The 26256-nt window shown below is 39.2% G+C and overlaps 2 protein-coding genes across 2 annotated transcripts in view; one reads left to right on the top strand and one right to left on the bottom strand.

The window, feature by feature from the left end:
• Positions 1-26256, bottom strand: part of IL1RAPL2 (interleukin 1 receptor accessory protein like 2) — a gene marked incomplete at its 3' end in the record, with an annotated part of 1466967 nt that overhangs the window by 806755 nt on the left and 633956 nt on the right. The gene's annotated exons all lie outside the window — the stretch shown is intronic.
• LOC308510896 (guanine nucleotide-binding protein G(I)/G(S)/G(O) subunit gamma-12-like) lies at positions 1492-1710 on the top strand (the record flags this gene model as incomplete). The annotated part of the gene is made up of 1 exon (XM_081080971.1): positions 1492-1710. The coding sequence occupies one exon, from the start codon at positions 1492-1494 to the stop codon at positions 1708-1710; it is 219 nt and encodes a 72-aa protein (XP_080937097.1).

The following is a 26256-nucleotide window of genomic DNA, read 5'->3' as shown; positions in this document are numbered from 1 at the left end:
TCCCAAAAGTCTATTATTCCTTGCTAACAGAAATTACATTTCTCAGCCACCTTTGCTGATAGGGGTGAACAATAATTTCTAAGCAGAAGTTCTTGTGAAAGGCCTCTGGGAAAGCTCTTAAGGAGGTTGACTTGGCTGGGTATAATGGGAAGAATTCTGAAGTGAGTCTCAGGAGACCTTAGCACAGATTTGGTTACTAATTTGCTGTGTGAACTTGGTGAGTCACTTTCCCTCTGCACCTCCATTTTCTTCTACATTGAATCAGATAGTTGAACTGCATATACTCTGAGGTCCTTTCCAAATTTAGGACCCTCTGCTTTCTCTCCCACTTGCCAAGTTCCAAGGAGATAAAAACAGAGGCATGAAATGAATGTGTGTAATTCACAAGATGTAACTTTGCTATTTCCTATTTCTTTACTTTCAGTAAAGTTAAGATCACTCAGTATGAGTTTACAGTGTTAAGACAGTTTTACAATGATATATAGTTTACAGTACATAAATTCACTTTTAACAACTTTATCTATACCAATAAAAGCATAATATGCTAATTAGACTAGACGTCCTTCTGGATGTCCTTCCAGATGACCTTCTGGACAAAGCCAGGGCTGCAAGGGAAGCCCGGGTCCCGGGTGCCTGCTGGTGCCTGGAGGGAAGCTCGGGTCACGGATGCGAGAGGGAAGCTGGTGCCAGCAGCTGGGGGAAGGAAGACCTACTCTCGCATGAATTTCGTGCATTGGGCTTCTAGTTTAGATATAATCCTATACTAATAAAATACAAACATGCAAATTGACTGTACTTTTGCTACGCCTCAAGCCACATCCACCAGCCAATCAGAGCGACTATATGCAATGCAAATTAACCCAACCAAGATGGCAGCCGGCAGCCACGGAGCTGGAGCAAACAGGAGGCTTGCTTGCTCCAGTGATGGAGGAAGCCAAGGTTCCCCGCCTTCCACAGCCCGGCTCTGAGCTCCACTGAAAGCAACAAAGTTTTAATTATAGAAGGTAAATAAACCCCAGATACCTGCTTTCAGCCAGCAGTGGCCACGGAGCTGGAGTGAGCAGGAGCCGGCTCTGAGCTCCACTGAAAGCAACAAAGTTTCAATTATAGAAGGTAAACAAACCCCAGATACCTGCTTTCAGCCAGCCGTGGCCACAGAGCTGGAGTGAGCAGAAGTGGGTTGCCCCTGGCAATGGAGGAAGCCAAGCTTTCTGCAGGCCTCTACTAAAGGCAAAAAAGTTTCAATTATAGAAGGTAAATAGAGGAGCCCTTAGAGACCGAGTCCCGGTGGCAGCAGCGGGGCAGCCACCGGCAGACGAGGGAGCACCCGGCGGTGGACGCAGGTGATTCACTCCTCCACTTGAAACCTGAAAACGGTGGGCCACACACAGTCTGACTGAGTTCTCCAGGGACACTGCCTTTTGCCATCTTCTGTTGCCAGAACTTGCGTCCGTGTGATAGTTGGCTTTCAGGTAAAAACAACAATTGAAGATGTCAAGCAAAACAGCAAGCGCCAACAACATCACCCAGGCAAGGAGAACTGTGCAGCAGTTAAGACTAGAAGCTTCCATCAAGAGAATAAAGGTATCAAAGGCATCAGCCGATCTAATGTCCTACTGTGAGGAGCATGCCAGGAATGACCCTCTGCTGATGGGGATACCAACCTCAGAAAACCCTTTCAAGGACAAGAAAACGTGCATCATCTTATAGAGGAGAGTGAACCAGTTCCTCGCGTCTCTTCAACAAATCAAATTATGAGCAGCTCCTTGAAGAGAAGTACCTTCAGCTTATTTGGTAACCACTGCTAATAACTAAAATGCTCTTAATATGGAATAATAGACTCTGAAGTCTTTATTTTCCAAGTTGTCCTTTCTCTGAAATACCCTTTACTGATCTAATACAAAGTAACAATCTTGTTTTCCATTTGGTAACCGTGGTGTCATATTGGGTTGCTGCTTAACGCAAGTCATTCTGGGCCTTTTAGAAGGTAAATAAATCCCAGAATAAAAGAAAAAAAGGAGAGGCTTGGAGCTTATGTCACCAGGGTGCTTGGCTGGCCTAAAAACGGCCCTCAGCCCCTCACCCAGACTGGCCAGGCACCCCAGTGGGGACCCCCCACCCTAAAGGGGGTGTGCCCAGCTGGAAAACAGCCATCAGCCCCTCACCCAGCCTGGCCAAACCTCCATGGGGTGAGGGTCCCCACTGGGGTGGACATCCTCTGAGAGGTCCCACACTGCAAGAGGACATAGGCCAGGCTGAGGGACCCCCCGAGTGCACAAATTTTTGTGCACCGGGCCTCTAGTTTACTCATAATACATCTACTTATCTAAAGTGTACAATTTAGTGGTTTTCATTATATACACAGAATTGTGCATCCATAACCACTACATAATTTTAGAACATTTTCATCACCTCAAAAAGTAAACCCATACCTGTTGGTAGCCACTCCTCATTCCTACCTCTTTTCAGCCATTGGAAACCACTAATCTACTTTCTTTCTCTATGGATTTTTCTATTTTGGACATATCTCACTAAATAGACTCATACAATGTGTAGCCTTTTGATTATTTCATTTATCACAATGTTTTCAAGGCTTACTTGTGCTATAGCATGAATCAATAATGTATTATTTTTTATTGTTTAATAATATGTCGTGGTATGGCTATAGTACATTTGCTTATCCATTCATCGGATGATGGGCATGTGGGTAATTTCTACTTTTTGCCAATTATGAATGATGTTACTATGAACATTTGTGTAAGATTCATTTTAACAGGATTATGCTTATATGTCAGGTATTGTGCTTAATGAATAAGGCAGGCATAGTTCCTGCCCTTATGGAACTTACAGTCTGATATGAAGGAAAATATGAATAAATAATGAAATGGTTGCTAAGTGGGGAAAAAGTAAAGTGTAGGAATATAAAATAGATAGACTAACCTGGCTTGGGGTCAAAGGTTAGTCAGGGAAGGCATCTAGTGGAGGTGATATTTACACTAAAACCTGAAATGTGAGGAGAGGAGAGAGAGAAAGCATGAATGAAGATGCTAGACAGGAATCCCATTATATTTATAGAGTGATGAAGGGAGAGAAAATGGGAGAATGGTACTGGATAAAGTTGGAGAAGTGGATGTGGGCCAGATCATGCAGGACCTTAGAAAGTATGGTAGTAATTCGGAGGCCTTATTATATGGACAATGTATACCTAATAAGGAGTTTTAAACAATGAAATTAAAATATCCAGTTTCTATTTGTAAAAGATCATTCAGGCAATGAACTTGGGATGTGGGGTGGGAAAGAGTGGATATGCCAGATTCAGTGAAGAGAATATTTCAATGGTCTAGCACACACAACTGAGGCTTAGATAGGGTGGTGGCAGAAAAAATTCAGAGAGTAACACAATCTGGCTGGTGTTGCTCAGTGATTGAGCATTGATCTATGAACCAGGAGGTCATGGTTCAGTTCCCTGTCAGGATACACTCAGGTTGCAGCACAATCCCCAGTGTGGGGGATACAGGAGACAGTCAATCAATGATTCTCTCTCATCATTGATGTTTCCATCTCTCTCTCCTTTTCCCTTCCTCTCTGAAATCAATATATATATATTAAAAAGAGACTAACATGTACAAAATCTACTTTTGCGTAAAAATAATATAATTTGCCAATGTGTTAGACTGGAGAGGGATAAAGAAGAGTACTCTCAAAGGTGATGCTTAGGTTTCTGGTTTAAAGAAATGGGTGAATGGTCTTTACCCTTTATTAAAATAAAAAAAATGTAGTAGTACAATGAGTTGCAGAGGGGAAGGTTAGTTGATAAATTCATCTTGTGATATATTAAGATGCTTATAGAATATGAACATCTTGATGCGCTATTTCTGGCTTTAGCTCTGTCATGAGAGACTGTTGAGAAGGCAGTTGGCTACATGGATCTGGATCCCAGGAGAGCTGGGCTAAAGATGAATGGGCTTGTGTCCCATTTAGTAATTAAAGCCTAGGAAAGATAGACTACTGGTAAGAACAAAGGAGGGTATAAGATTTAACCTTGGGGACTTAATTTTAGATAATAGATGAGGAGCTCAAAGAAGAGAAATTATAGGGGAATTCAGGAAAGTGTGCCACAGAAGCCCAAGGAAAATGTATTAAGAAATAGACATAGGTAAACTATGGAGACTACTGCTGAAAAGTCACAGAAAATTAGGATCCAGAGTTATTACTATATTTATTGAAAGTAAATTCAATGATAAACTTAGCAAAAAACAATTTGGGTGATATAGTAGGGGATGGAAGAATGAGAAACCTATTATGGCTTTTGGTGTTTTTCTAAATGTTCTCAAAGTGAATTAGTTCATTAAAAGCAGAGACCCTTGTGTCTTCTACTGAATTAATGAAAGACTGAATAACTGGATAATCCTTGAAGCCAGCTGCTTTCCCATTTTCTAGTTCATTTTATATTCCCAGCAACACAGTCTTAAGTGATTCACCCAAGGTCACTCAATTGGTCAATGGGAAAGCTTTGACTCAAACCCAAATTTTCCAACTTCAAGTCTGGATCTTTCCCCCAAAGCCTCGTAGTAGAATTTCATTTTATATCCTTCTCAAGGTACCCACTAAAAGTAAGTACTCTATAAATGCTTTTGTGAATGGTTTTCTCATTAAGATATTGTGTTAAATGTAACATAATACATGAACTTTTACAAGTAGTCCTAAAATAGGTAGCTTAACAGCATCTGGTCTTTAACATTCTGTATACTGAATAGCTAAGTGATGAAGAGGAGATAAATTATGACTATTGCTGGAAATGCTTACTGAGAAAAGAAATGGCATGATATTTAGTCTGTATCTTCTTAGACTGAACAGTCCATGAGGGCAGGGGATGTATCTCATGCATCTCCCCTGTGCCTAACTCAGTGCTTGGCCAAAAGGGAAGACTCAATAAATGTTTACTGAAACATAGGTAACAAGTTTTAATTTTCTGATCTTTCTTCCCACGTAATAACAATCATTACCATTTGTAATTATACCAGACATGGTTCTAAGACATTTGATCATATAATCTCATTTAGTATTTATAAAAACCCTAGGTTGTAGGTACTATTATTAGTCTAATTTTATAGATGGGACTTCTGAGGCTCAGAAAGGTAAAGTTATTCCTCTATGTGTAAAAAGGGAGGAGATGGAAGTGGCACGCTTCAAACACAGGTAGAATGATTCCTGAGGCCAAGTTCTTAACTATGAATTCTTTCTCTCACATGAACTTCACTCTTCTATGTCACATTCCTTGTACTTTTCTAGGTGACAGGTAAACTGATAAATGAACCAGTGGCAAATGGTCAATGCCACTACATTTTTATATTACCTTATGCCAGGTATTCTTATATTTCCAAATTTAATAAAAGTCATATACAAATAATTTTAAAGAGGAAATGATGGGGCTTTCACGATTTGAGGTCCCTGAAATCCACACCAAATAGGAGACTGATTACTATATTTGCACTGGTCAAACTTCAGTGAGCTCTTTCTACCTAGCTGTCTTTACACTATGTACTTTTATTTTGGGGTCTTTTTACCACTTCTCTTCCACGATCATGCTATGGATTTATTTTGAGGACTACAAAGCTGAAGATATCTTTTCAAACTGAGGAGATTTTATTTTATTTATTTATTTTTTTATATTTTATTGATTTTTTACAGAGAGGAAGGGAGAGAGATAGAGAGTTAGAAACATTGACGGGAGAGAAACATCGATCAGCCGCCTCCTGCACATCTCCCACTGGGGATATGCCCGCAGCCCAGGTACATGCCCTTGACCGGAATCGAACCTGGGAACCCTCAGTCCACAGGCCGACCCTCTATCCACTGAGCCAAACCGGTTTTGGCAGGAGATTTTAGATTTAATTTTGTTTAGGCCATTTTCTCCATCCTCAACAGGAAATTTGGAGTTGGAGGCTGCCCAGATATATAAAATCGTCATGTATGTTCCTTTAGGTTCAAGGTGCTGAGAGTACCAGGCGCCTTTAATATTTGTAGCCACATTCAGAAAGCAACCCTTTCCAGGAGGAAAAAAAAAAAGAAAGTCACTGAGACAAAGGAGGAGATAAAACGGTTATGTTAAAGAAAACTGAACTGGAAGTCAAGAGCCCTAGTTTTGTCCTTACCTCTATCATGAGAGATTGTATAAACCTTGAGCAACTAACTTTCCCTTTATGGTTCTATTTCTTCCTCTGTACTCAAAATAAACTATTGAGACAAAATAGCAGTGCATTAAGTCAGAAATACACTATCTGGCATTCTTTTATAGTGCAGGTAGAGCCCTCAGAGCCCTCACAGCCCAAGGCAAAGACCCTGGTATAGGGAAAAGAGCTGAAGTTTTGAAAGCTGATGTGAAAATTAACTCTGGACTCTGTCACCTACTTGGCTGTATAACCTTGAATGAATCATGTCATCTCTCTGATCCTCAGATTCTTCATGTATAAAAGAGGATTAATGATAATACTGACATCATATAATTGTTGTGAGGATTCAACAACATATGCCATATAGGGAATCTAGCACAGTGCCTTAAACATAGTAAGCACTCAATAAAGAAAGCATTATCATAATTATATTAGTAGTAGTATATTGAAGGTTGATTCCAAAGTCTATATTCATTCTAGAACCTCATATCCTTATCAATAGGATAGGTATAACAATTTCTATACTTCCAATGTAACAGGGCTAACATCCTATATAATAAGAGAGGAATATGCTAATTATCCATTCCACTGTAATGTCACGAACAATCTATAAGTGGTGGAGAACTACAGGAGGGCTGGGCAATGAACTAGGAGCAGGGAGAGCTACAGGAGGGTGTGGCAGCGGGTGGAGAGCTACAGGAGGGTGCAGCAGCAAGCTATGAGCAGTGGAGAGCTATCAGTGGCGGTGGGCGGGTGGCCAGGTGAGGCAAGCGGCAGCAAGCTACTCATGCCTGGATTCATGTGCAGGGCTACTAGTAAACATAATAAAAATTCATCCATTCAATCACCCCCAAAATAATTGTTAAACATCATAAGACCCTGCAGATATATACTTTTGAACAATACAGGCAAATTCCTTATTTTCATGGAGCTTTGAGTATAGTTGGGGAAAACAGAAAATAAATATTTAAATAAAAAATTAAGATCATCTCAAGTAGTGAAAAGTGCTAGGAAGCGGCAGGATCCATCCTTGCTTGAAATAAGAAGATTAAATCACTTTGTATAGTATCTGTTTCATGATCAACATTCAATAGCATTTATCACAATTTTATTATATTTATTTCCTTGCATATTTTTCTATTTCAGCCACTGAGATATGAATTCTAGAAGAATAAATCACAGTTTGATTCACCAGTGTAAACTAAGACCTCAATAGAGCCCAGAGTGACTAGTCAATAAATGTTTGTTAAACACACACATGTGCACATGTACACACACATTCACTAACAAATACATATATGTAGGAGAAAGCTCATAGCTAGAAATGACATGGTGAAATTTTAGAACATTAAAATAAGGCAAGACCCAACAGACTTCCAATAAGCAAAAATTATTTACAAAGGTGTGAGAATTATATAGGTACCAAACTCATTAGCAACACTGAAGCAATGTAATAAAACTTAGGAAACCTGTATAAAATAAATACTGTCATATACATAATCTGATATCAGGTAAATATTATTCATAGACATTTCAATAGTTTCATTTTACTATATGAAATAAATATTGAATATTGTAGTTTATAATTTTTGCTAAATAAGACAGTAATCAGATATAGCAATGCTTTTTTGTATAAAGGAAATTTATTTATTTTTATTTAAATTCTTTATTGTTGAAAATATTACATATGTCTCCTTTTTATCCCATTGACCTCTCCCTGCCTGCTCCTGCCCGCCCAGCACATGCCCTCACCCCCACTACTATCTGCATCCATGGGTTATGCTTATATGTATGCATACAAGTGTTTTGGTTGATTTTTTTCCACCCCCCCCTACACTCCCTTGCCTTCCCTCTGAGGTTTGATGGTTTGTTCAATGTTTCCATGTCTTTGTATCTATATTTGTTCATCAGTTTATATTGTTCATTATATTCCACAAATTAGTAATATCATGTGATATTTACATTTCTCTGACTGGCTTATTTCACTTAGCATAATGCTCTCCAGATCCATCCATGCTGTTGAAAATGCTAAGAGTTCTTCCTTCTTTAAAGCAGCATAGCATCCCATTGCATAGATGTACCACAGGTTTTTAATCCACTCAACTGCTGATGGGGAGTTAAGCTGTTTACAAATCTTAGCTATTGTAAATTGTGCAGCTATCAACATGTGGGTGCATATATTCCTTCTGATTGGTGTTTCTGATTTCTTGGGATATATTCTTACACCATGACCATGTGGGACTTATTCTGGGGATGCAAGGCTGGTACAATATCCACAAATTAATAAACATCACATAAACAAATTGAAAGACAAAGAAAACAGACAGTCATAACAATTGATACAGAAATAGAAGTTGACAAAATCCAACACCCTTTTTTTTGATAAAAATTCTCAGCAAAGTGGGAATAAAGGATCGTACCTCAATATAATAAAAGCCTTATATGACAAACCTACAGTCAACAACATATTCAATGGGCAAATACTAAAACCATTTCCCCTAAGAACAGACACAAGACAGGGATGTCCACTTTCACCACTCCTCTTTGACTTAGTACTGGAAGTGCTAGCCATAGCGATCAGACAAAAAGAGACTACACCAAATTGGAAAATAAGAAGTAAAACAGTAATTATTCCCAGATGACATGATATTGTACATAAGACATTTTAAAGACTCCATCAAAAAACTATTAGATTTAATAAATAAATTCGGTAATGTAGCAGGATACAAAATTAACACCCAGAAATCTATGAAATTTTTATACACTAATAATGAACTCACAGAAAGAAAAACTTAAAAAAAACTATCCTATTTACTATTGCAACAACAACAACAAAAATTAAGATACATAGGAATAAAGTTAACATAGGAGGTAAAAGACCTGTACTTGGAAAACTACAGGATGTTGAAAAAGAGAGATAGAGGAAGATATAAACAAGTGGAAGAATATGCCATGTTCATGGATTGGTAGAGTAAACATCATTAAAATGTCCATACTGCCCAAAGCAATCTACAGATTCAATGCAATACCCATTAAAATACCAACAGCATATTTCACAGATCTAGAAGAAATTCTCCAAAAATTTATATGGGATAAATAAAGACCCTGAATAGCCACAACAATCCTAAGAAAGAACAAAGTTGGAGGGATCACAATACCAGATACAAAGCTATATTACAAATCCACCATTCTCAAAACTGCCTGATACTGTCACAAGAGTAGGTAGACATATAGATCAATGGAACAGAACAGAGAACCCAGAAATTGACCCAAGCCATTATGCTCAATTAATATTTGACAAAGGAGGCAAGAGCACACAATGGAGTCAAGACAGTCTCTTCAATAAGAGGTGTTGGGAAAATTGGACAGATACATACAAAAAATGAAACTAGACCAACAACTTACACCATACACAAGAATAAACTCAAAATGGATAAGACTTAAATGTAATATAAAAACCATAAAAACCTTAGAAGAATCCATAGGCAGCAAAATATCAGACATAAAGAGAAAGTAAACAAATGGGGCTTCACCAAAGTAAAAAGCTTCTGCACAGCAAAATAAATCATCAACAAAATAATAAGTGGGCCCACTGCATGGAAGAACATATCTACCATTGTTACATTCAATAAGGCTTTAATCTCTAAAATTTATAGGGAACCCATACAACTTAACAAAAGGAAGATAAACAATCCAATCAAAAAATGGGCAAAAAATAGACACTTTTCAAAAGTGGGCATACAGAAGGCCAAGAGACATAGGAAAACATGCTCAAACATCACTAATCATCTGAGAGATGCAAATCAAAATTACAATGAGGTTCCATCTCACACCTGTCAGAATGGTTATCATCAACAAATCAGCAAACTACAAATGCTGGCGAGGATGTGGAGAAAAAGGAACCCTCGTACACTGCTATGGGAATGCAGACTGGTGTAGCCACTGTGGAAAACAGTATAGGGTTTCCTCAAAAAATTAAAAATGGAACTCACATTTGACCCAGTAATTCCACATATAAAAAATTATTTGCAACCTATACTTATATTCAATTAAACACAGGACAAAATATTTTAGTCATGAAAAAACACTTGGAAAAATATATTTGTTGATTGAATAAATGAATAAATAATGAATAAATGACTAATTTTTCTCTTTCTGGTCCTCTAGCTCCACTGGTCATTGCCCAGAAATCAGTGAATTGTTGGTGTCCCCTGGGTTCAACTAAGGGCTCTAGCCCATTTCGGTCATGACACGCTATTCACATTTACATCTATTGTTCATCCAGCTATACTTACCAGATTTCAAAATAAATTTGCTCTCTACTTCCTAATACTTGCCTTCTTTTAATTTAATTTTTATATTGTATACCACTCCTGCCTACAGACATGTGCATGTACATGCACCCAAACACACACAACAATAACAAAATAACTCTGTCCCTCCAACATCTATAATAAAGCTTCTTCATTGAATTTTAAAAAAATTTTTTTCTAATAAAGAGTGTCACCTTAATTACATATGACCCTCAAATACTCCCCTTTATTTGGGAAGATAAAAGTTACAGCCAGTAACTCATTTTGTATGACACAAGAACCTTTTCTTGGTCTATATCTGGTACTACCATGTTAGTCTCAGAAGAAACACAGTTCTCATCTTGCAATGCTCAGCTGCACTAAAACACACCATTGGAGAAAGAGGCCCTGAAGCTCACTTTTCTCTGACAAAAATATTATTTGCCAACTCCTCACTATAGCCATCATGACTATTGGAGATGCTGGGTGACTTTTAGTGATTAAGGTAATCCTTTAAGAAAAAAAGGTACCACAGCAGACATTTATATAGGCATTAGAAAACTGCTCAATACAAAAGAAATAATCACATGATCTCTCTCATTTGTGGAATATAATGAACAACATAAACTGATGAAAAAGTAGATTCAGAGACATACAAGCAATGACCAGACAATCAAACTGCAGAGGGAAGACAGGGGAGAGTGTGTGTGTGTGAGGGGGATAAGAGATCAACCAAAGGTCTTGTATGCATGCTTATAAGCATAACCAATGGACACAGAAAGTAGGGGTGTGAGGGCTTGTGCTGTGGGGAGGAAGCAGGCTGGGAGAGGTCAATGGGGGGAAAAAGGAGACATAAGTAATACTTTCAACAATAAAGAATTAAAAAATAAATCAATAACTTTCTTAATCTCTCAGTTTACCATCAGGATGGCAGAAATAATCTTGGATCACTTTGTTCTCCCTCAAATTGTAACAATGTGTCAGTGCTGGTTCTGGTTTATGAATTTCTATCACATAATATTTGGAAACACACAATCTCATGAAGTGCCTTTCTTGGGCTGAGCACTCCTCTTCTGCTTTGTCTATTACCATGTTGTAAGTTGGGTGCATATGCCTAGTTGTACATATTTATATATTCTCAGCCCTTAATCACACATATGTACACACATATTCACTTGTTAACATTAGTAAACTGAGGAAAATTTATGGAATTTCCTGGCTTTTCTTTATAATATGGATTGGGGAGATATTTGAACAACTGCAGCAGAAAATTGAATAGATCATCTCATTATACGAACACTTGCATACTGAGTTCATTGGTCTAGTCAGGATAATTAGTCTTCTCTGTGACTAATGAAAGAAGATGGTATAGATTTACAATGTAAGTATTGAGGTAAGAAGATTAATAACAGGTTTCTTAGCTATTTTTCTTTCCTACAGATGGGAAACCAGAGTAAACATTGTTTTCTTAGTAACCCTAGAAAACAGAAAGTAAGACTAAGTGGAGACATCTTAGAAAGAGTTCAAAGGAAATTATCATTTTTAAGGCTCACTTGACATCAACGTGACAATTTATCATAGAGAGGGAGTAGAGAGACTTGGTAAGATGATGTGGTCATAGCTAAGAGGAAGTAGAGGAAACCTAAAGGGCATTCATTCATCCAATTAAAAATATTTGTTGAGCCAGACCTGTGTGGCTCAGTTGTTGAGCATGGAGCCATGAACCAAGAGGTTCCTGTCAGGGCACAGGCCTGGATTGTGGGTTTGATCCCCTGTAGGGGGCATGCAGGAGGCAGCCGATCAATGATTTTCTCTCATCATTGATGTTTCCCTCTCTCTCTCCCTCTCCCTTCCTCTCTCTGAAATCAATAAACACACACACACACACACACACACACACATGTTTTTAAAAAATGCAACATCTTGGGCATAAGATAAACTAGTCAACTAACATTTGGTATCTGCCTGGCTAGGTAAACTCTTGCACTTACTTTAGGCTTTTCCAAGTTTAATGAAGTAGGGGCAAGTAAACTCAATCTAGATTTAAAACCTAACCTTTGGCGAGCCCTCTGGAGCTTAATTCTGTGTTGGAGGCATTTTTACTGCAATGCCAATTAATCACATGCCCATGGGGAGAGAAAGGGGCAGTTATTCATTCCCTAGGTTGAGTATAATTACACTAAATTGAGTTAGAAAAACTGTGAGCACATCTAGGCTGGGACCATTGCATCACATAAAAGCAATGTCCCTGTGTATGTGACATATACATAGGAAGGCATACAGAGATAAAAATAAATTGGCCACCAGCAAGTGATCTTTAAATGCACATTTAAGGAAAGTTGAGTTGACATTCATCCATTCTTCTGGGAGTGCTAGTGCCTTAGCAACTGAAACTACAGAGAATTGTATCTTAAAAGATCTGCTCTAGGCCCCCTGCCTTCCAGTTGATAACTATGTCCTCCAGAATAAATAGGAACCTACTCATTTGTTGAAATTTCCCAGCCTTCTTCATTCAATCTTTCAGATATTTTTAGCATCAGGCAATCCAGAAGTCCCTTCTATTAAAGAATACTTCTTTGTCAAAGAATTGGGTCTGTCACTACACCCTCTTCCCCCCAACATTCATTAACTAAAAAAACAGCATATTCTTTTTCAAAAATTTAAATCAGTATTTTATTTGTTACATTTTTCAATTACAGTTTACATTCTTGATCCTTATTACTGTATTGTCTTTAGGTCACGCTCAATAAGGACTAGTTCTCATCAAGTAAAACAAGCATCTGTGGAGATGAGATTGGGGTTGGGTGACAAGCTACATTACAGAACTGAAGGCTTTCTTTGGTTGATACATGCTTTCTGACACTCTAGACCAGTGGTTCTCAACCTTCTGGCCCTTTAAATACAGTTCCTCATGTTGTGACCTAACCATAAAATTATTTTCATTGCTACTTCATAACTGTAATGTTGCTACTGTTATGAATCGTAATGTAAATATCTGATATGCAGGATGGTCTTAGGCGACCCCTGTGAAAGGGTCGTTCGACCACCAAAGGGGTCGCGACCCACAGGTTGAGAACCGCTACTCTAGACTAAAAACTGGAGTCACCCAGACCTTTCACTGCATCCCTGAGAAGTAATTCCTTTATTCATTCTTTACTCTGTCTTTAGCCTTTATGATGTACAGCAGGCTGTAGAGAGCTTTCAGGATGTTTCATGACTATAGTTTAAATAGTAATCTTAGGGTTGTGGGAAAAATTCAGCTACACAAGGCATAGTTCTCTCAGAGGCCACAGCATTCTTGACATGGCTGCACCCCTAGTGCCTTACATAGAGTATTTTCTCACTAAATGTTTGCTAAATAAATATGCAAAGCCTGACACAATGAAGAGAGTACAAAGTTGGCTTCACAATATTGTCTACAGATGTGAAAGGAGACCTTTCCCACATTACCTTGCCCGGTGGTATCAGCCCTGTCTTAGAAAGAACTTTTTCTAAACCACACCATCACCATATTAAATTTACCTCACAGTTTTCTGCCATAACATGATTTTTTGCCAGTCATCCATTCCAGTAACATTAAAAGAACACAGAACAAACCATAATTGAAAATGGACAACTTCCCAAATCAAACACGACTCTGACCCAAATCACGAGGGAAAGAAAGAGTAATTCATTGTGGCATCTTAATTAATTATCAGACAGATTGCTTATTGATTTTCTTATATTCAGTCTGATGCTTTACAAAGTACACTCTTTTCAAACAAAGTATGGACAGCATAAAGAAGGTCCACAGATAAAAATATATTGAAATATTGGGAATTACAAGACCAAAGATTTTCCTAGGAGTCATTTCAAATTGTGTCCTTGAAGACACCCTGTTAAGTACTTGAAATACATTTCTTTAATTAGATGACCAAATTTCTGTGACTCTAAAACAAGACAAAAACATTTTTAAATATATTTTATTGATTTTTTACAGAGAGGAAGGGAGAGAGATAGAGAGTTAGAAACATCAATAAGAGAAAAACATTGATCAGCTGTCTCCTGCACACCCCCCACTGGGGATGTGCCGCAACCAAGGAGCATGCCCTTGACCTGAATCGAACCATGGAACCTTTCAGTCCCCAGGCGGAGGCTCTATCCACTGAGCCAAACCAGCTAGGGCTAGACAAAGACATTTTTAAGTGAAAGATGTTTTTTCTGGTAGGTTATGACTAGTAGTATGTAAAGTGGGAAACCCAGCCAAGGAGATGAGTGAGGACAGAAAGCAGGAGAGACTGATCAAGAAAAGTAGGCAGATCTAGGTATAAAAATCATGCTTAGATAATGAAAATGGCCGAGGCCGGTTTGGCTCAGTGGATAGAGCGTCGGCCTACGGACTGAAGGGTCCTAGGTTCGATTCCGGTCAGGGGCATGTGCCTGGGTTGCGGGCACATCCCCAGTGGGAGATGTGCAGGAGGCGGCTGATCAATGTTTCTCTCTCATCGATGTTTCTAACTCTCTGTCTCTCTCCCTTCCTCTCTGTAAAAAATCAATAAAATATATTTTTAAAAAAAGATAATGAAAATGAAAGACTTGTAAGCTGTGCTTTATCAAAGAAAGAGAGAATAAAAAAAACAAAAGAGAAAATGAAAAATAATGATTTAAAGCAGAAAGCAGAAGGGGTCAGTAGAGGACAAAAATTCTATAAGAGATAAATATGAATATCATACAATGAGGAGGGTGATAATTTAATATTAAGAATTACTCAGCCTTATAAAGGACCTTTCACCTCTTGGCAGTCCCAATGAAGGTATAGACATTCCTCCCACATCCAATTTTAGAAATATTTTCCATACATCTTTGTAGAAGAGACTTTGGGTTCTATTATAAGAGAAAGTGAGAGGGACAAAAATGAAGACACTAGAACGCTTTTCCCCTTATATGATAGTAAATTTCTCACCTCTGTTCCCCACAATTTTAAGCATGAAGTCACCTATATCAAAGATAGCCCAGGCTATGAGACTCTGTAACAACCCTACTGATATTAAAATTTTGTGCTGGAGACTCTATGTAAATTTCTATTAAGACAGTTTGTGTGTGGGCCGGGAGAAGGACTAAGCTATGGTATAGTCAGAGTTAGGGGAGAGGAAAGAGGGAGGGGAAAAGATCACTGAAAATTCAGAGAACCATAAAATGGGATATTTTTCAATTATAGTTAATTACTGCTATACAACAAATAGAATATCTATGTCAAATTTTAGTGAGTACAACTAAATAAATAGGCTTTTGTGTCATCTTAAGTGGAAGAATTTTAAGATGAGTACCACTAAATAAATAGGCTTTTGTGTTATCTTAAGTGGAAGGATTTTACATAGTGGAGGTAAAATATATGCAGTTCCAGCTGAAAGTGAATGTTGCTTAACCTTGAGGTGGAAGTTTCATCTCAATTGACCTTGAAGATATGTAACCACCATATGCTGCTCCCCATGGCCCTCCCAGAAATGAGACACGGTTGTTCATTTCTGTTATATAGGAATAAAGGTCCACTCAATCTGTTTTAGTCTGAACCTGAGGGGACCCTGGCACCTTTAAGCTGCTACAGTTTACTTGACTAGAATTAGGTCAAGTGATGGATATTTTTATTGTTTGTATATGTATTTCTGTCTTAGAACAGGTTTCTGTTGTTTTTCTCAAACAGCTCTTCGAATCAAAAGTTAATTTTTTATTTTATTTTTTATCTTTAATTTCTTTATTGGTTAAGGTATTACAAATGTGTCCTCATCCTCCCATTAACCCCTAACCTACCCCCCACTCATGTTCTCATCCCCCTGTTGTCCATGTCCATTGGTTTGGCTTATATGCATGCATACAAGTCCTTTGGTTGATCTCTTCCCCTTATCCCCACCCTCCCCTACTTTCCCTCTGGGGATTGATAGTCTGATCGCTGTTTCTCTGTCTTTGGATCTGTCTCTGTTCATCAGTCTATGTAGTTCTCTATATTCCACAAATGAGTGAGATCGTGTGGTATTTATCGTTCTCTGACTGGCTAATTTCACTTAGCATAATGCTCTCCAGTTCCATCCATGCTGTTGCAAATGGCAAGAGTTCCTTCTTTTTTACTGCAGCATAGTATTCCATTGTGTAGAGGTACCACTGTTTTTTAATCCACTCATCTGCTGATGGGCACTTAGGCTGTTTCCAAATCTTAGCTATGGTGAATTGTGCTACTATGAACATAGGGGTGCATATATCCTTTCTGATTGGTGTTTCTGGTTTCTTGGGATATATTCCTAGAAGTGGCATTACTGGATCACATGGGAGTTCCATTTTTAGTTTTTTGAGGAAACTCCATACTGTTTTCCACAGTGGCTGCACGAGTCTGCATTCCCCCCAGCAGTGGATAAGGGTTCCTTTTTCTCCACATCCTCACCAACACTTGTTGTTTGTTGATTTGTTGGTGATAGCCATTCTGACAGGTGTGAGATGATACCGCATTGTTGTTGTGATTTGCATCTCTCGTATAATTAGTGACTTTGAGCATGTTTTCATATGTCTTTGGGCCTTCTGTATGTCCTCTTTCGAAAAGTGTCTATCTAGGCCCGTTGCCCATTTTTTTTATTGGATTGTTTATCTTCCTATTGTTAAGTTGCATGAGTTCCCTGTAAATGTTGGAGATTAAACCCGTATCAGTGATATCATTGGCAAATATGTTCTCCCATGCAGTGGGCCTTCTTGTTGTTTTATGGATGGTTTCCTTTGCTGTGCAAAAGCTTTTTATTTTGATGTAGTCCCATTTGTTTATTTTGTCTTTAGTTTCCATTGCCCTAGGAACAGTATCAGAGAAGAAATTCCTTCAGCATATGTTTGCAATTTTGCTGCCTGTGGATTCCTCTTGTATTTTTATGGTTTCCCATCTTACGTTTAAGTCTTTTAACCATTTTGAGTTTATTTTTGTGTATGGTGTGAGTTGGTGGTCTAGTTTCATGTTTTTGCATGTATCTATCCAGTTTACCCAACACCATTTATTGAAGAGACTGTCTTGATTCCATTGTATGCTCTTGCCTCCTTTGTCAAATATTAATTGGGCATAGTGGTTTGGGTCAATTTCTGGGTTCTCTATGCTATTCCATTGATCTATATGTCTGTTTTTGTGCCAGAACCAAGCTGTTTTAAGAACAGTGGCATTGTAATACAGTGTGATACCTGGTATTGAGATTCCATCTACTTTGTTCTTCTTTCTTAGGATTGCTGCAGCTATTCGAGGTCTTTTTTATTCCAGATGAATTTTTGGAGCGTTCGTTCTAGATCTGTGAAATATGCCATTGGTAATTTAATGGGAATTGCATTGAATCTATAGATTGCTTTAGGTAATATGGACATTTTGATGATGTTGATTCTACCAATCCATGAACACGGTATGTTCTTCCACCTGTTTATGTCTTCCTCTATCTCTTTTTTCAGTGTCCTGTAGTTTTTCGAATATAAGTCTTTTACCTCCTTAGTTAAATTTATTCCTAGGTACCTTAATTTTTTTGGTGCGATGGTAAATGTGACTGCTTTTTTATTTTATTTTATTTTGTTTGTTTTTTAAAAAAGAATAGTTCGTTGATTTGTAGAAAGAGAGGAAGGGAGAAGAAACATCAATGTGTGAGAGCATAACACTGATCAGCTGCCTCCTGCACACCCCCTACTGGGGCATGTGCCCTGACAGGGAATTGAACCAGCAACCTTTGGGTGCATGGAACGACGCCCAACCAACTGAGCCACACTGGGAGGTAGACTGGAAGGCCTCAGGTTCGATTCCCATACTAGTTTTTGTGTGGACATACGTTTCATTCCTGGTGGATAGATACCTGGAAGCAAAATTGCTAGGTCCTATGGAACTTCTATGTTTACTCTCTTGAGGAACTGCCCAACTGTTTTCCAAAGGACTGCCCCATTCTACATCCCCGCCAGCAGTGGAGGAAGTTTCCAATTTCTCCACATCCTCATCAATACTTGTTATTGGCTGCCTTTTTGGTGTTAGTCATACCAGTGGATGTTATCACTGGGGTTTGATTTGCATTTCCCTGAAAGCTAAACACTGAGCATCTATTAATGTGCTGATTGGTCACTTGTATATCTTTTTTAGAGATATGTCTGTTTTCCCATTTTTTAATCGGGTCATTTGTCTTTTTTTGCATTGAGTTACAAGGGTTTTTTATATATTCTGGCTACAAGTCCCTCATCAAATAGATGACTTGAACATTTTCTCCATCCTGGTCCCCATTCAGGGGACCACATATAGGAGGTATGTGCCCTCCTGTCCACAGTTTTGGCAAATCTGCATTCTGTGTCTCATCAGGAAACTAACATTACACACACATTTATAGTCTGAATTCCCAAGTGCCAACTGTCATGTGCAGCTCAGGAAATGTGAGGGTGAGACCAGCAGAGTGTGCAGGACACACGGATCCTCCTAGGGCCATGGTCAGCAAACTGCGGCTCGCGAGCCACATACGGCTCTTTGGCCCCTTGAGTGTGGCTCTTCCTAAGCCTTAGGAATACCCTAATTAAGTTAATAACAATGTACCTACCTATATAGTTTAAGTTTAAAAGATTTGGCTCTCAAAAGAAATTTCAATCGTTGTACTGTTGATATTTGGCTCTGTTGACTAATGAGTTTGCCGACCACTGTCCTAGTACATGCTATCTCCACACAGCAGCCAGTGTTCTTTCTAGAAGATGCCAACCATGCCACTTTCCTCCTAGATCCTTCAATGCCGCCCCTACCCGCTCTCTCAATAAAGGCCCCACCTCCCAACTCTCCGTCTGACACTCTGCCAGGCTGTCCCCCATCTGTTTGGGATACTCTCACCAGCCCCTACATGATTTCTGTGAGTCTTGACTTCAATGTCACTTACACTGGGGGACCTTGTAGGCAGACCCTCCAAAGTGCCCCCCCATTATCTGTCTATGGTTTAATAACGGCTCCCTCATAACTGAGTCTCAAAAAGGTGGGTCCTGAAGACCCCTGGCACAGGGCTGGCACACAGCAGTCATGCCCAGGGCTCACGGAAGGAACCCTCTATTGCTGAGCCAGCCCTTAAGGCAGCATCGCATGGGGCACCTGCAGTCTAACATGTTTTACTTACACACACACACACACACACACACACACACACACACACACACACACACCAGGCCAGACCAAGTCCAGGAGTTGCTCACCTTACTTCACACACATCCTGTGCAGACAACAGGGGCTGAGCCTCCCGCACACTCTCCTGTCATTTAGGGGTACAGGCAGGGAAGGGAGAGGCCCTGAGTGCTCCCAACCAACAGATGATCCTAAGGCCCTCCAAATTTTAATCAGCAAACCAATTGAGTCCCTGTTCCTAGCCTAGACCCAGATACAAAACATGCACAAGACAGTACACAAAACCCAGGAAGGGCCCCTGGCCAAAATTCGCAGCACACAATACCTGAGAAATGGTCGGCCAAAATCACCCCCACCTGAAACTAACTGATGGACAGACCACCCCTGGAGCAGCAGCACTGTCACACCCAGAACTTTCTGTGGTCACGAACATCCTATCTTTGTGCTGTCCTTTCCAACACAGTAGCCACTTGGCTCCAGAGCACTTGAAATATGTGTCGCCACACAATGCAGCTCTGGACCCAACTATCAATCTATAGGAAACAGAGGGCAGATGGATACATTGGATGCTGCCATGGAGGTGACGCAGAGACACAAGCCAACCCCAGGGACTGTCAAGCCAGTTTCTTCAACAAAGTGCACAGGGGGAAAGATGAAAGGGAAGCCTATCCACCAGCAGAGATCTAAAAGACACCAAGTTCCCTGGCCGGTGAGGCTGCTGGTTGGAGTGTTGTCCATGGGCTGGAAGGTCTCAGGTTTGATTCCCAGTCAGGGCACATACTGGGCTCATAAGGGAGATAACTCATGGATGTATTGATGTATCGCTCCCTCTCTAAAATCAATTAAAAATAAAAATTTAAAAAAATTGGAATAAAAAACAGACTACCTTTTTAAAAAAAGAAGACACCAAGTAATTGCACTGTGTGGGCCTTATTTGGATCCTAATTCAAACTACTATAAAAAACTGAGACGCCCTAGCCCAGCGGTCGCCAACCTTTTGGACCTCATGGACCAACAGAGGTCCGCGGACCACCAGTCGACGACTGCTGCCCTAGCCAGTTTGGCTCAATGGACAGAGTTTCAGCCTGTAGACTGAAGGGTCCTGGGTTCAATTCCAGTCAAGGAGACGTGCCCAGGTTTCAGGCTAGATCCCCAGTAGGGGGCGTGCAGGAGGCAGCTGATCAATGATTCTCATAGGCCTATCTCTCTTTCCCTTTCCCTTCCTCTCTGAAATCAATAATATATATACAGTGGGGCCTTGACTTACGAGTGTCCCGACTAACGAGTTTTTCGAGATAGGAGCTGTCTCTCAGCCGATTTTTTGCTTTGAGTTGTGAGCTCAAATTCGGGTTATGAGCCAGCTTCAGATACCCCACCGCTAGTTGGCACAGCGAACGTCACAGTGAACGCCACAACATCAACCCAGCATTCAATTCATTGTAATGGTGAAAATTGATTTGACATACGAGTAATTTGAGTTACGAGCTCCGTCACAGAACAAATTAAACTCGTAAGTCAAGGCCCCACTGTATATTCGGGACTGCTTTTTTAGTCTCACTTTCTGTAAGTTCACTATTGGTATAAAGAAATGCCATAGATTTCTTGGCGTCAATTTTGTATCCTGCTACATTGCCGAATTCATTTATTAAGTCTAATAATTTTTTGAATGAGTCTTTAGAGTCCTCTATGTACAGTGTCATGTCATCTGCAAATAAGGACAGTTTTACTTCTTCTTTTCCAATTTGGATTCCTTTTATTTCTTCTTCTTGTCTGATCACAATGGCTAGTACTTCCAGTACTATGTTGAACAGGAGTGGTGAGGGGGGGCATCCCTGTCTTGTTCCTGTTTTTAGGTGAAATGGTTTTAGTTTTTGCCCATTGATTATGATGTTGGCTGTGGGTTTGTCATATATGGCTTTTATTATGTTGAGGTATGACCCTTCTATTCGTACATTGCTGAGAGTTTTTATCAAGAAAGGGTATTGGATTTTGTGAAATGCTTTTTCTGCATCAATTGATATGACTATGTGGTTTTTATCTCTCAATTTGTTTATGTGATGTATTAAGTTTATTGATTTGTGGATACTGTACCATCCTTGAATCCCTGGGATAAATTCTACTTGGTCATGGTGTATGATCTTTATGATGTACTGCTGGATCCGATTTCCTAGGATTTTGGCATCTATGTTCATGAGTGATATTGGCCTGTAATTCTCTTTCATTGTGTTGTCTTTGTCTGGTTTTGGTATTAGGGTAATGCTGGCTTCATATAATGAGCTTGGAAGTATTCCTTCCTCTTGAATTTTTTGTAGTAGTCTGAGGAGGATAGGTTTTAGTTCTTCCTTGAATGTTTGGTAAAACTCCCCTGTGAAGCTGTCTGGCCTGGGGCTTTTGTTTTCTGTAAGCTTTTTGATTACTGCTTCAATTTCTTCCATAGTTATTGGCCAATTGAGATTTGTAGATTTTTCATGATTAAGTTTTGGAAGGTTGTATTTTTCTAGGAATATGTCCATTTCCTCCAGGTTGTCTAGTTTGTTGGAGTAGAGTTGTTCATAGTATTTTCTAACAATCCTTTGTATTTCTGTGGGGTCTGTTGTTATTTCTCCTCTTTCATTTCTGATTTTGTTTATTTGGGTCCTCTCTCTTTGTTTCTTGGTGAACCTGGATAGAGGTTCATCAATCTTGCTTATCCTTTCAAAGAACCATCTCTTGGATTTGTTGATCTTTTGTATTTTTTTTTTTATCTCTATGTTGTTTATCTCCGCTCTGATCTTTATTATTTCTTTCCTTCTGCTTACACTGAGATTTTCTTGTTGCTCTCTTTCTAACTCTTTGAGTTGTAGGGTTAGGTAATTTATTATCATTGTTTCTTGTTTTTTGCAGTAGGCTTGTAGAGCTATGAACTTCCCTCTCAAGACTGCTTTCACTGTATCCCATAGGTTTTGGATTGTTGTGTTTTCATTGTCGTTTGTTGCCATGATGTTTTTTATTTCTTCTTTGATTTCTCTGGTAACCCATTCATTGTTTAATAGCATGCTATTTAGTCTCCATGTGTTTAATTTTTTTGGATTTTTTTTATTGTAGTTGATTTCCAGTTTTATGCCATTGTGATCTGAGAAGATGCTTGATATGATTTCTATCTTCTTGAATTTTAAGAGACTTTGCCTGTGACCCATATATGGTCTATCTTTGAAAATGACTCATGTGCACTTGAGAAGAATGTATATTCTGTGGCTTTGGGATGAAATGTTCTGAAGATGTCAATTAATTCCATCTGATCTAGTGAGTCATTTAGGATTGCTGTTTCTTTGCTGACTTTTTGTTTAGAGGATTTGTCCAATGGTGATAGTGGGGTGTTAATGTCCCCTACTAATTGAATTCCTGTCAATCTCTCCCTTGATCCCCTCCAGAGGTTTCTTATGTATTTGGGTGCTCCTATATTGGGTGCATGTATGCTTACCAGAGTTATTTCTTCTTGTTGGATTGTTCCCTTTAGTATTATGAAGTGGCCTTCCTTATCTCTTTTTATGTCCTTCACTTTGAGATATAATTTGTCAGATATAATTATTGCTACCCCAGCTTTTTCTTTTCATTTCCATCCGCCTGAAAAACCTTTTCCCATCCCTTCACCATCAGTCTGTGTGCGTCTTTTTTTTCTGAGGTGGGTTTCCTATAGACAGCAGATATATGCGTCATGTTTTCTTATCCACTCAGTTACCCTATGTCATTTGATTGGGACATTTAATCCATTTACATTTAAAGTTATTATTGATAGATACTTGTTTGTTGCCATTTTTATTCTTTTCCCCTGTGTTCTTTCTTCGTTTCTTTCTTTTTCTTTTTACAGCAGACCCTTCAGCATTTCTTGCATTGCTGATTTGGTGGTGATAAATTCCCGTAGTCCTTTTTTGTCTGTGAAGCTCCTTATTTCACCCTCAATTTTGATTGATAGCCTTGCTGGGTACAGTATTCTTGGATTCAGACCCTTCCTTTGCATGACTTTGTATATTTTATTTCATTCCCTCCTTGCCTGATACGTTTCTGTTGAGAAATCAGTCCCTAGCCTGATGGGGGATCCTTTGTAGGTAACTTTTTGTCTCTCTCTGGCTGCTTTTAAGATTCTTGCTTTGACGTTAGTGTTTGCCAATTTAATTATAATGTGCCTTGGTGTTGGTCTTTTGGGGTTCATTTTGTTTGGGACTCTGTGAGCTTTTTGGATTTGTGTGAGCTTTTTCTTCCCTATATCAGGGAAGTGTCCTGTCATTATTTTTTCCAACAGGTTTTCTATTCCTTGCTCAGTTTCCTCTCCTTCTGGCACCCCTATTATGTGGATGTTGTTTCATTTTGTGTTGTTCCAAAGTTGTCTTAGGCTCTCCTCTTGCTTTTTAATTTGTTTTTTCTAGAAGCTGCTCTGCTTGGGTATTTTTTCCTACCTTGTCTTCTAGCTCACTGATGCAGTCCTCTGCTTCTTCTAGTCTTTAGTTGATGCTTTCTATTGAGTTCTTTATAGCAGTGGTGTCATTTTTCATTTCTTCTTGGTTCTTCTTCATTTCCTCTTGGTTCTTACACATATTGTTGAATTTGTCTTCCATTCTTTTAATCCACCTTATGTCCATTTCTCTGAATTCTTTCTCTGACAGGTTGCTTGCCTCCATTACCTCCATTTTGTTTACTTCCTTTTCTGGTGATGCCTGTTTTTCTTTCATATGCGGGCTGTTTCTTTGTCTCCTCATGATCTCTCTTTTCCAGGTGTTTGGTTATGTTTTTCTCTCTCTGCTGCATTGATTTAAAGGCACAAAATACAACACAACAAGGCACAAAGCACAAGGCACTGAACACAAATGTATTCATGATACTAATAACCCCAAATAAAGGTGACCACCAGATCAAAGAGAATTAGGGGATAAGGAAGAATGAAGAGAAAAAGAAAAAAGAGATAAAAAAGGAGTGCAAAAATGAAATTGGGAAAAGGAAAAAAATAAGAGGGAAAAGAAAGAGAATGAAATAGAAGAGGGGAAGAAACTATTTATATGTGGAGAAAACTCCAATAGAACAGCCACTAATCCCAACAAATTCCAGCAACAGAATGCAAACTACAAACAACAATTGATATCAAGTGAGGCGAGGGAAAACAGGAGCAAAAAAAATAAATAAATAAATAACTGGAAAAGAAAAAAAAAACAACAACAGAAAAATAGAAAGAAAAAGCAAAACAATCTCACAAACAAGCATTAAACAAACCCCAATATACTGAACAATAAAGTAAACAACAACCAAATGACAGAGAAGAAAAAAAAAATTGGATAGTGAAGAAAGAGCGAGGTGTATATGGATTTAGATCAGGGGATTGGAAATTAGATATATAAATAGGGTGAAATTTTAACAGGAGGTAAAAAGAAGGAATAGGGAAAATCTAAAGCAGGAATAGGGTAAGAGAAACAGAACAACAAAAGGGGAAAAGTGAGGTGGAGAGTTTTGGTGTAAAGGTAAAGTTGAGGTAGAGTAAAATGATGCTAAAGGAAAGATGAAAATAGAATTTAGAACACTAATCCCAAAATCAGATAAAGAGAAAATATAATGACACTTTAAAAAAAGGTAAAATGGTAGTAGTAATAATACTGGTTAAAAATAAAAATGTAGTAATTAAAAAGGTAAAATCAGGTGATGAAAAAAGAAAAAAATAGTTTCTTAAGTAAAAGGTGAAAATAAAATAAAATAAAATAATAAAAATGTGCAGTAGTGAAGGTCCTTCAGTTCCTCTACTCTTGTGTTTGACATGCCTTAGTCCTGTCAGGTATTCAGGAGAGTGTTGAAGTTCCCTGCGATACACTGTTCCTCCGTGTTGTAAACCACAGTCCTGGTTTTAAAGCAGGCAGTATTTGTTTCCCAGACTGCCTTTATTTGTATTTACAGAAGAGTCAGGGTGTGGTTCAGCCTCTGGGTGGCAGTGCTTCTGGATTGACCTCCGAGGCTATAAGTCCTATCTAGCCAGTAGTTTGGGAGAGCTGTTTCTGCCACCGAGCTGTTTCTTTGATTGTTACTCCCAGCTCTGATTCCCAGGTTCCACAAAAACAACTTTTCCCTGCAGTCTCTGTGAGTGACCCCAATTGGGCGATCCTATGTATTGGGTTTAATAATCAAACGCAAAGATTTAAGGGGGAGAGAGAAAAAAAGAAAAAAAAAAGGCCTGAGGAGGTGTGCGAGCTCTCACAACCCTCCACCGTCCAGCTCTGTGCGCAGTCTCTTCTGCATGTCCTCTCTCTCCTGGCATTAAGCAGCCAGTACACTGGCAAAATCTGAGACTGCCTTTTTGCACCCAGTCCAGCTATGAGCTTATTTTTAGCATTCCTTTCTGGCGGCAGCCCTGTGAGTCCCCTTCTGTACTCGTGGATCACGCTGGCCCCAAAGGCCGTGGACCTCTTGGGGCGCAGACTACCCCAGCGCGTGTTCCTCTCTCCAACCTGAATTGCAAACCACACCCTTATCAAGGCGAAATCTGAGGAGGAGCAGGGCTGTAGATCCAGTGTTCCTGGGTCAGTAGCCGATTCCTGGATGTCGTGGTTGCAGGGTCTCTGGATGTATACACTTCCAAAAAGAGCCAGTCAAGTTGGTGCGGACTCCGTGGCTGAGCCAGCCATTCTGGAAGAGTTTTCAGCCACAGTCTCCAACA

This window comes from Myotis nattereri, assembly GCF_964212035.1.
Source record: "Myotis nattereri genome assembly, chromosome: X".
NCBI lineage: Eukaryota > Metazoa > Chordata > Mammalia > Chiroptera > Vespertilionidae > Myotis > Myotis nattereri.
This window is presented reverse-complemented; position numbering and strand designations above follow the sequence as displayed.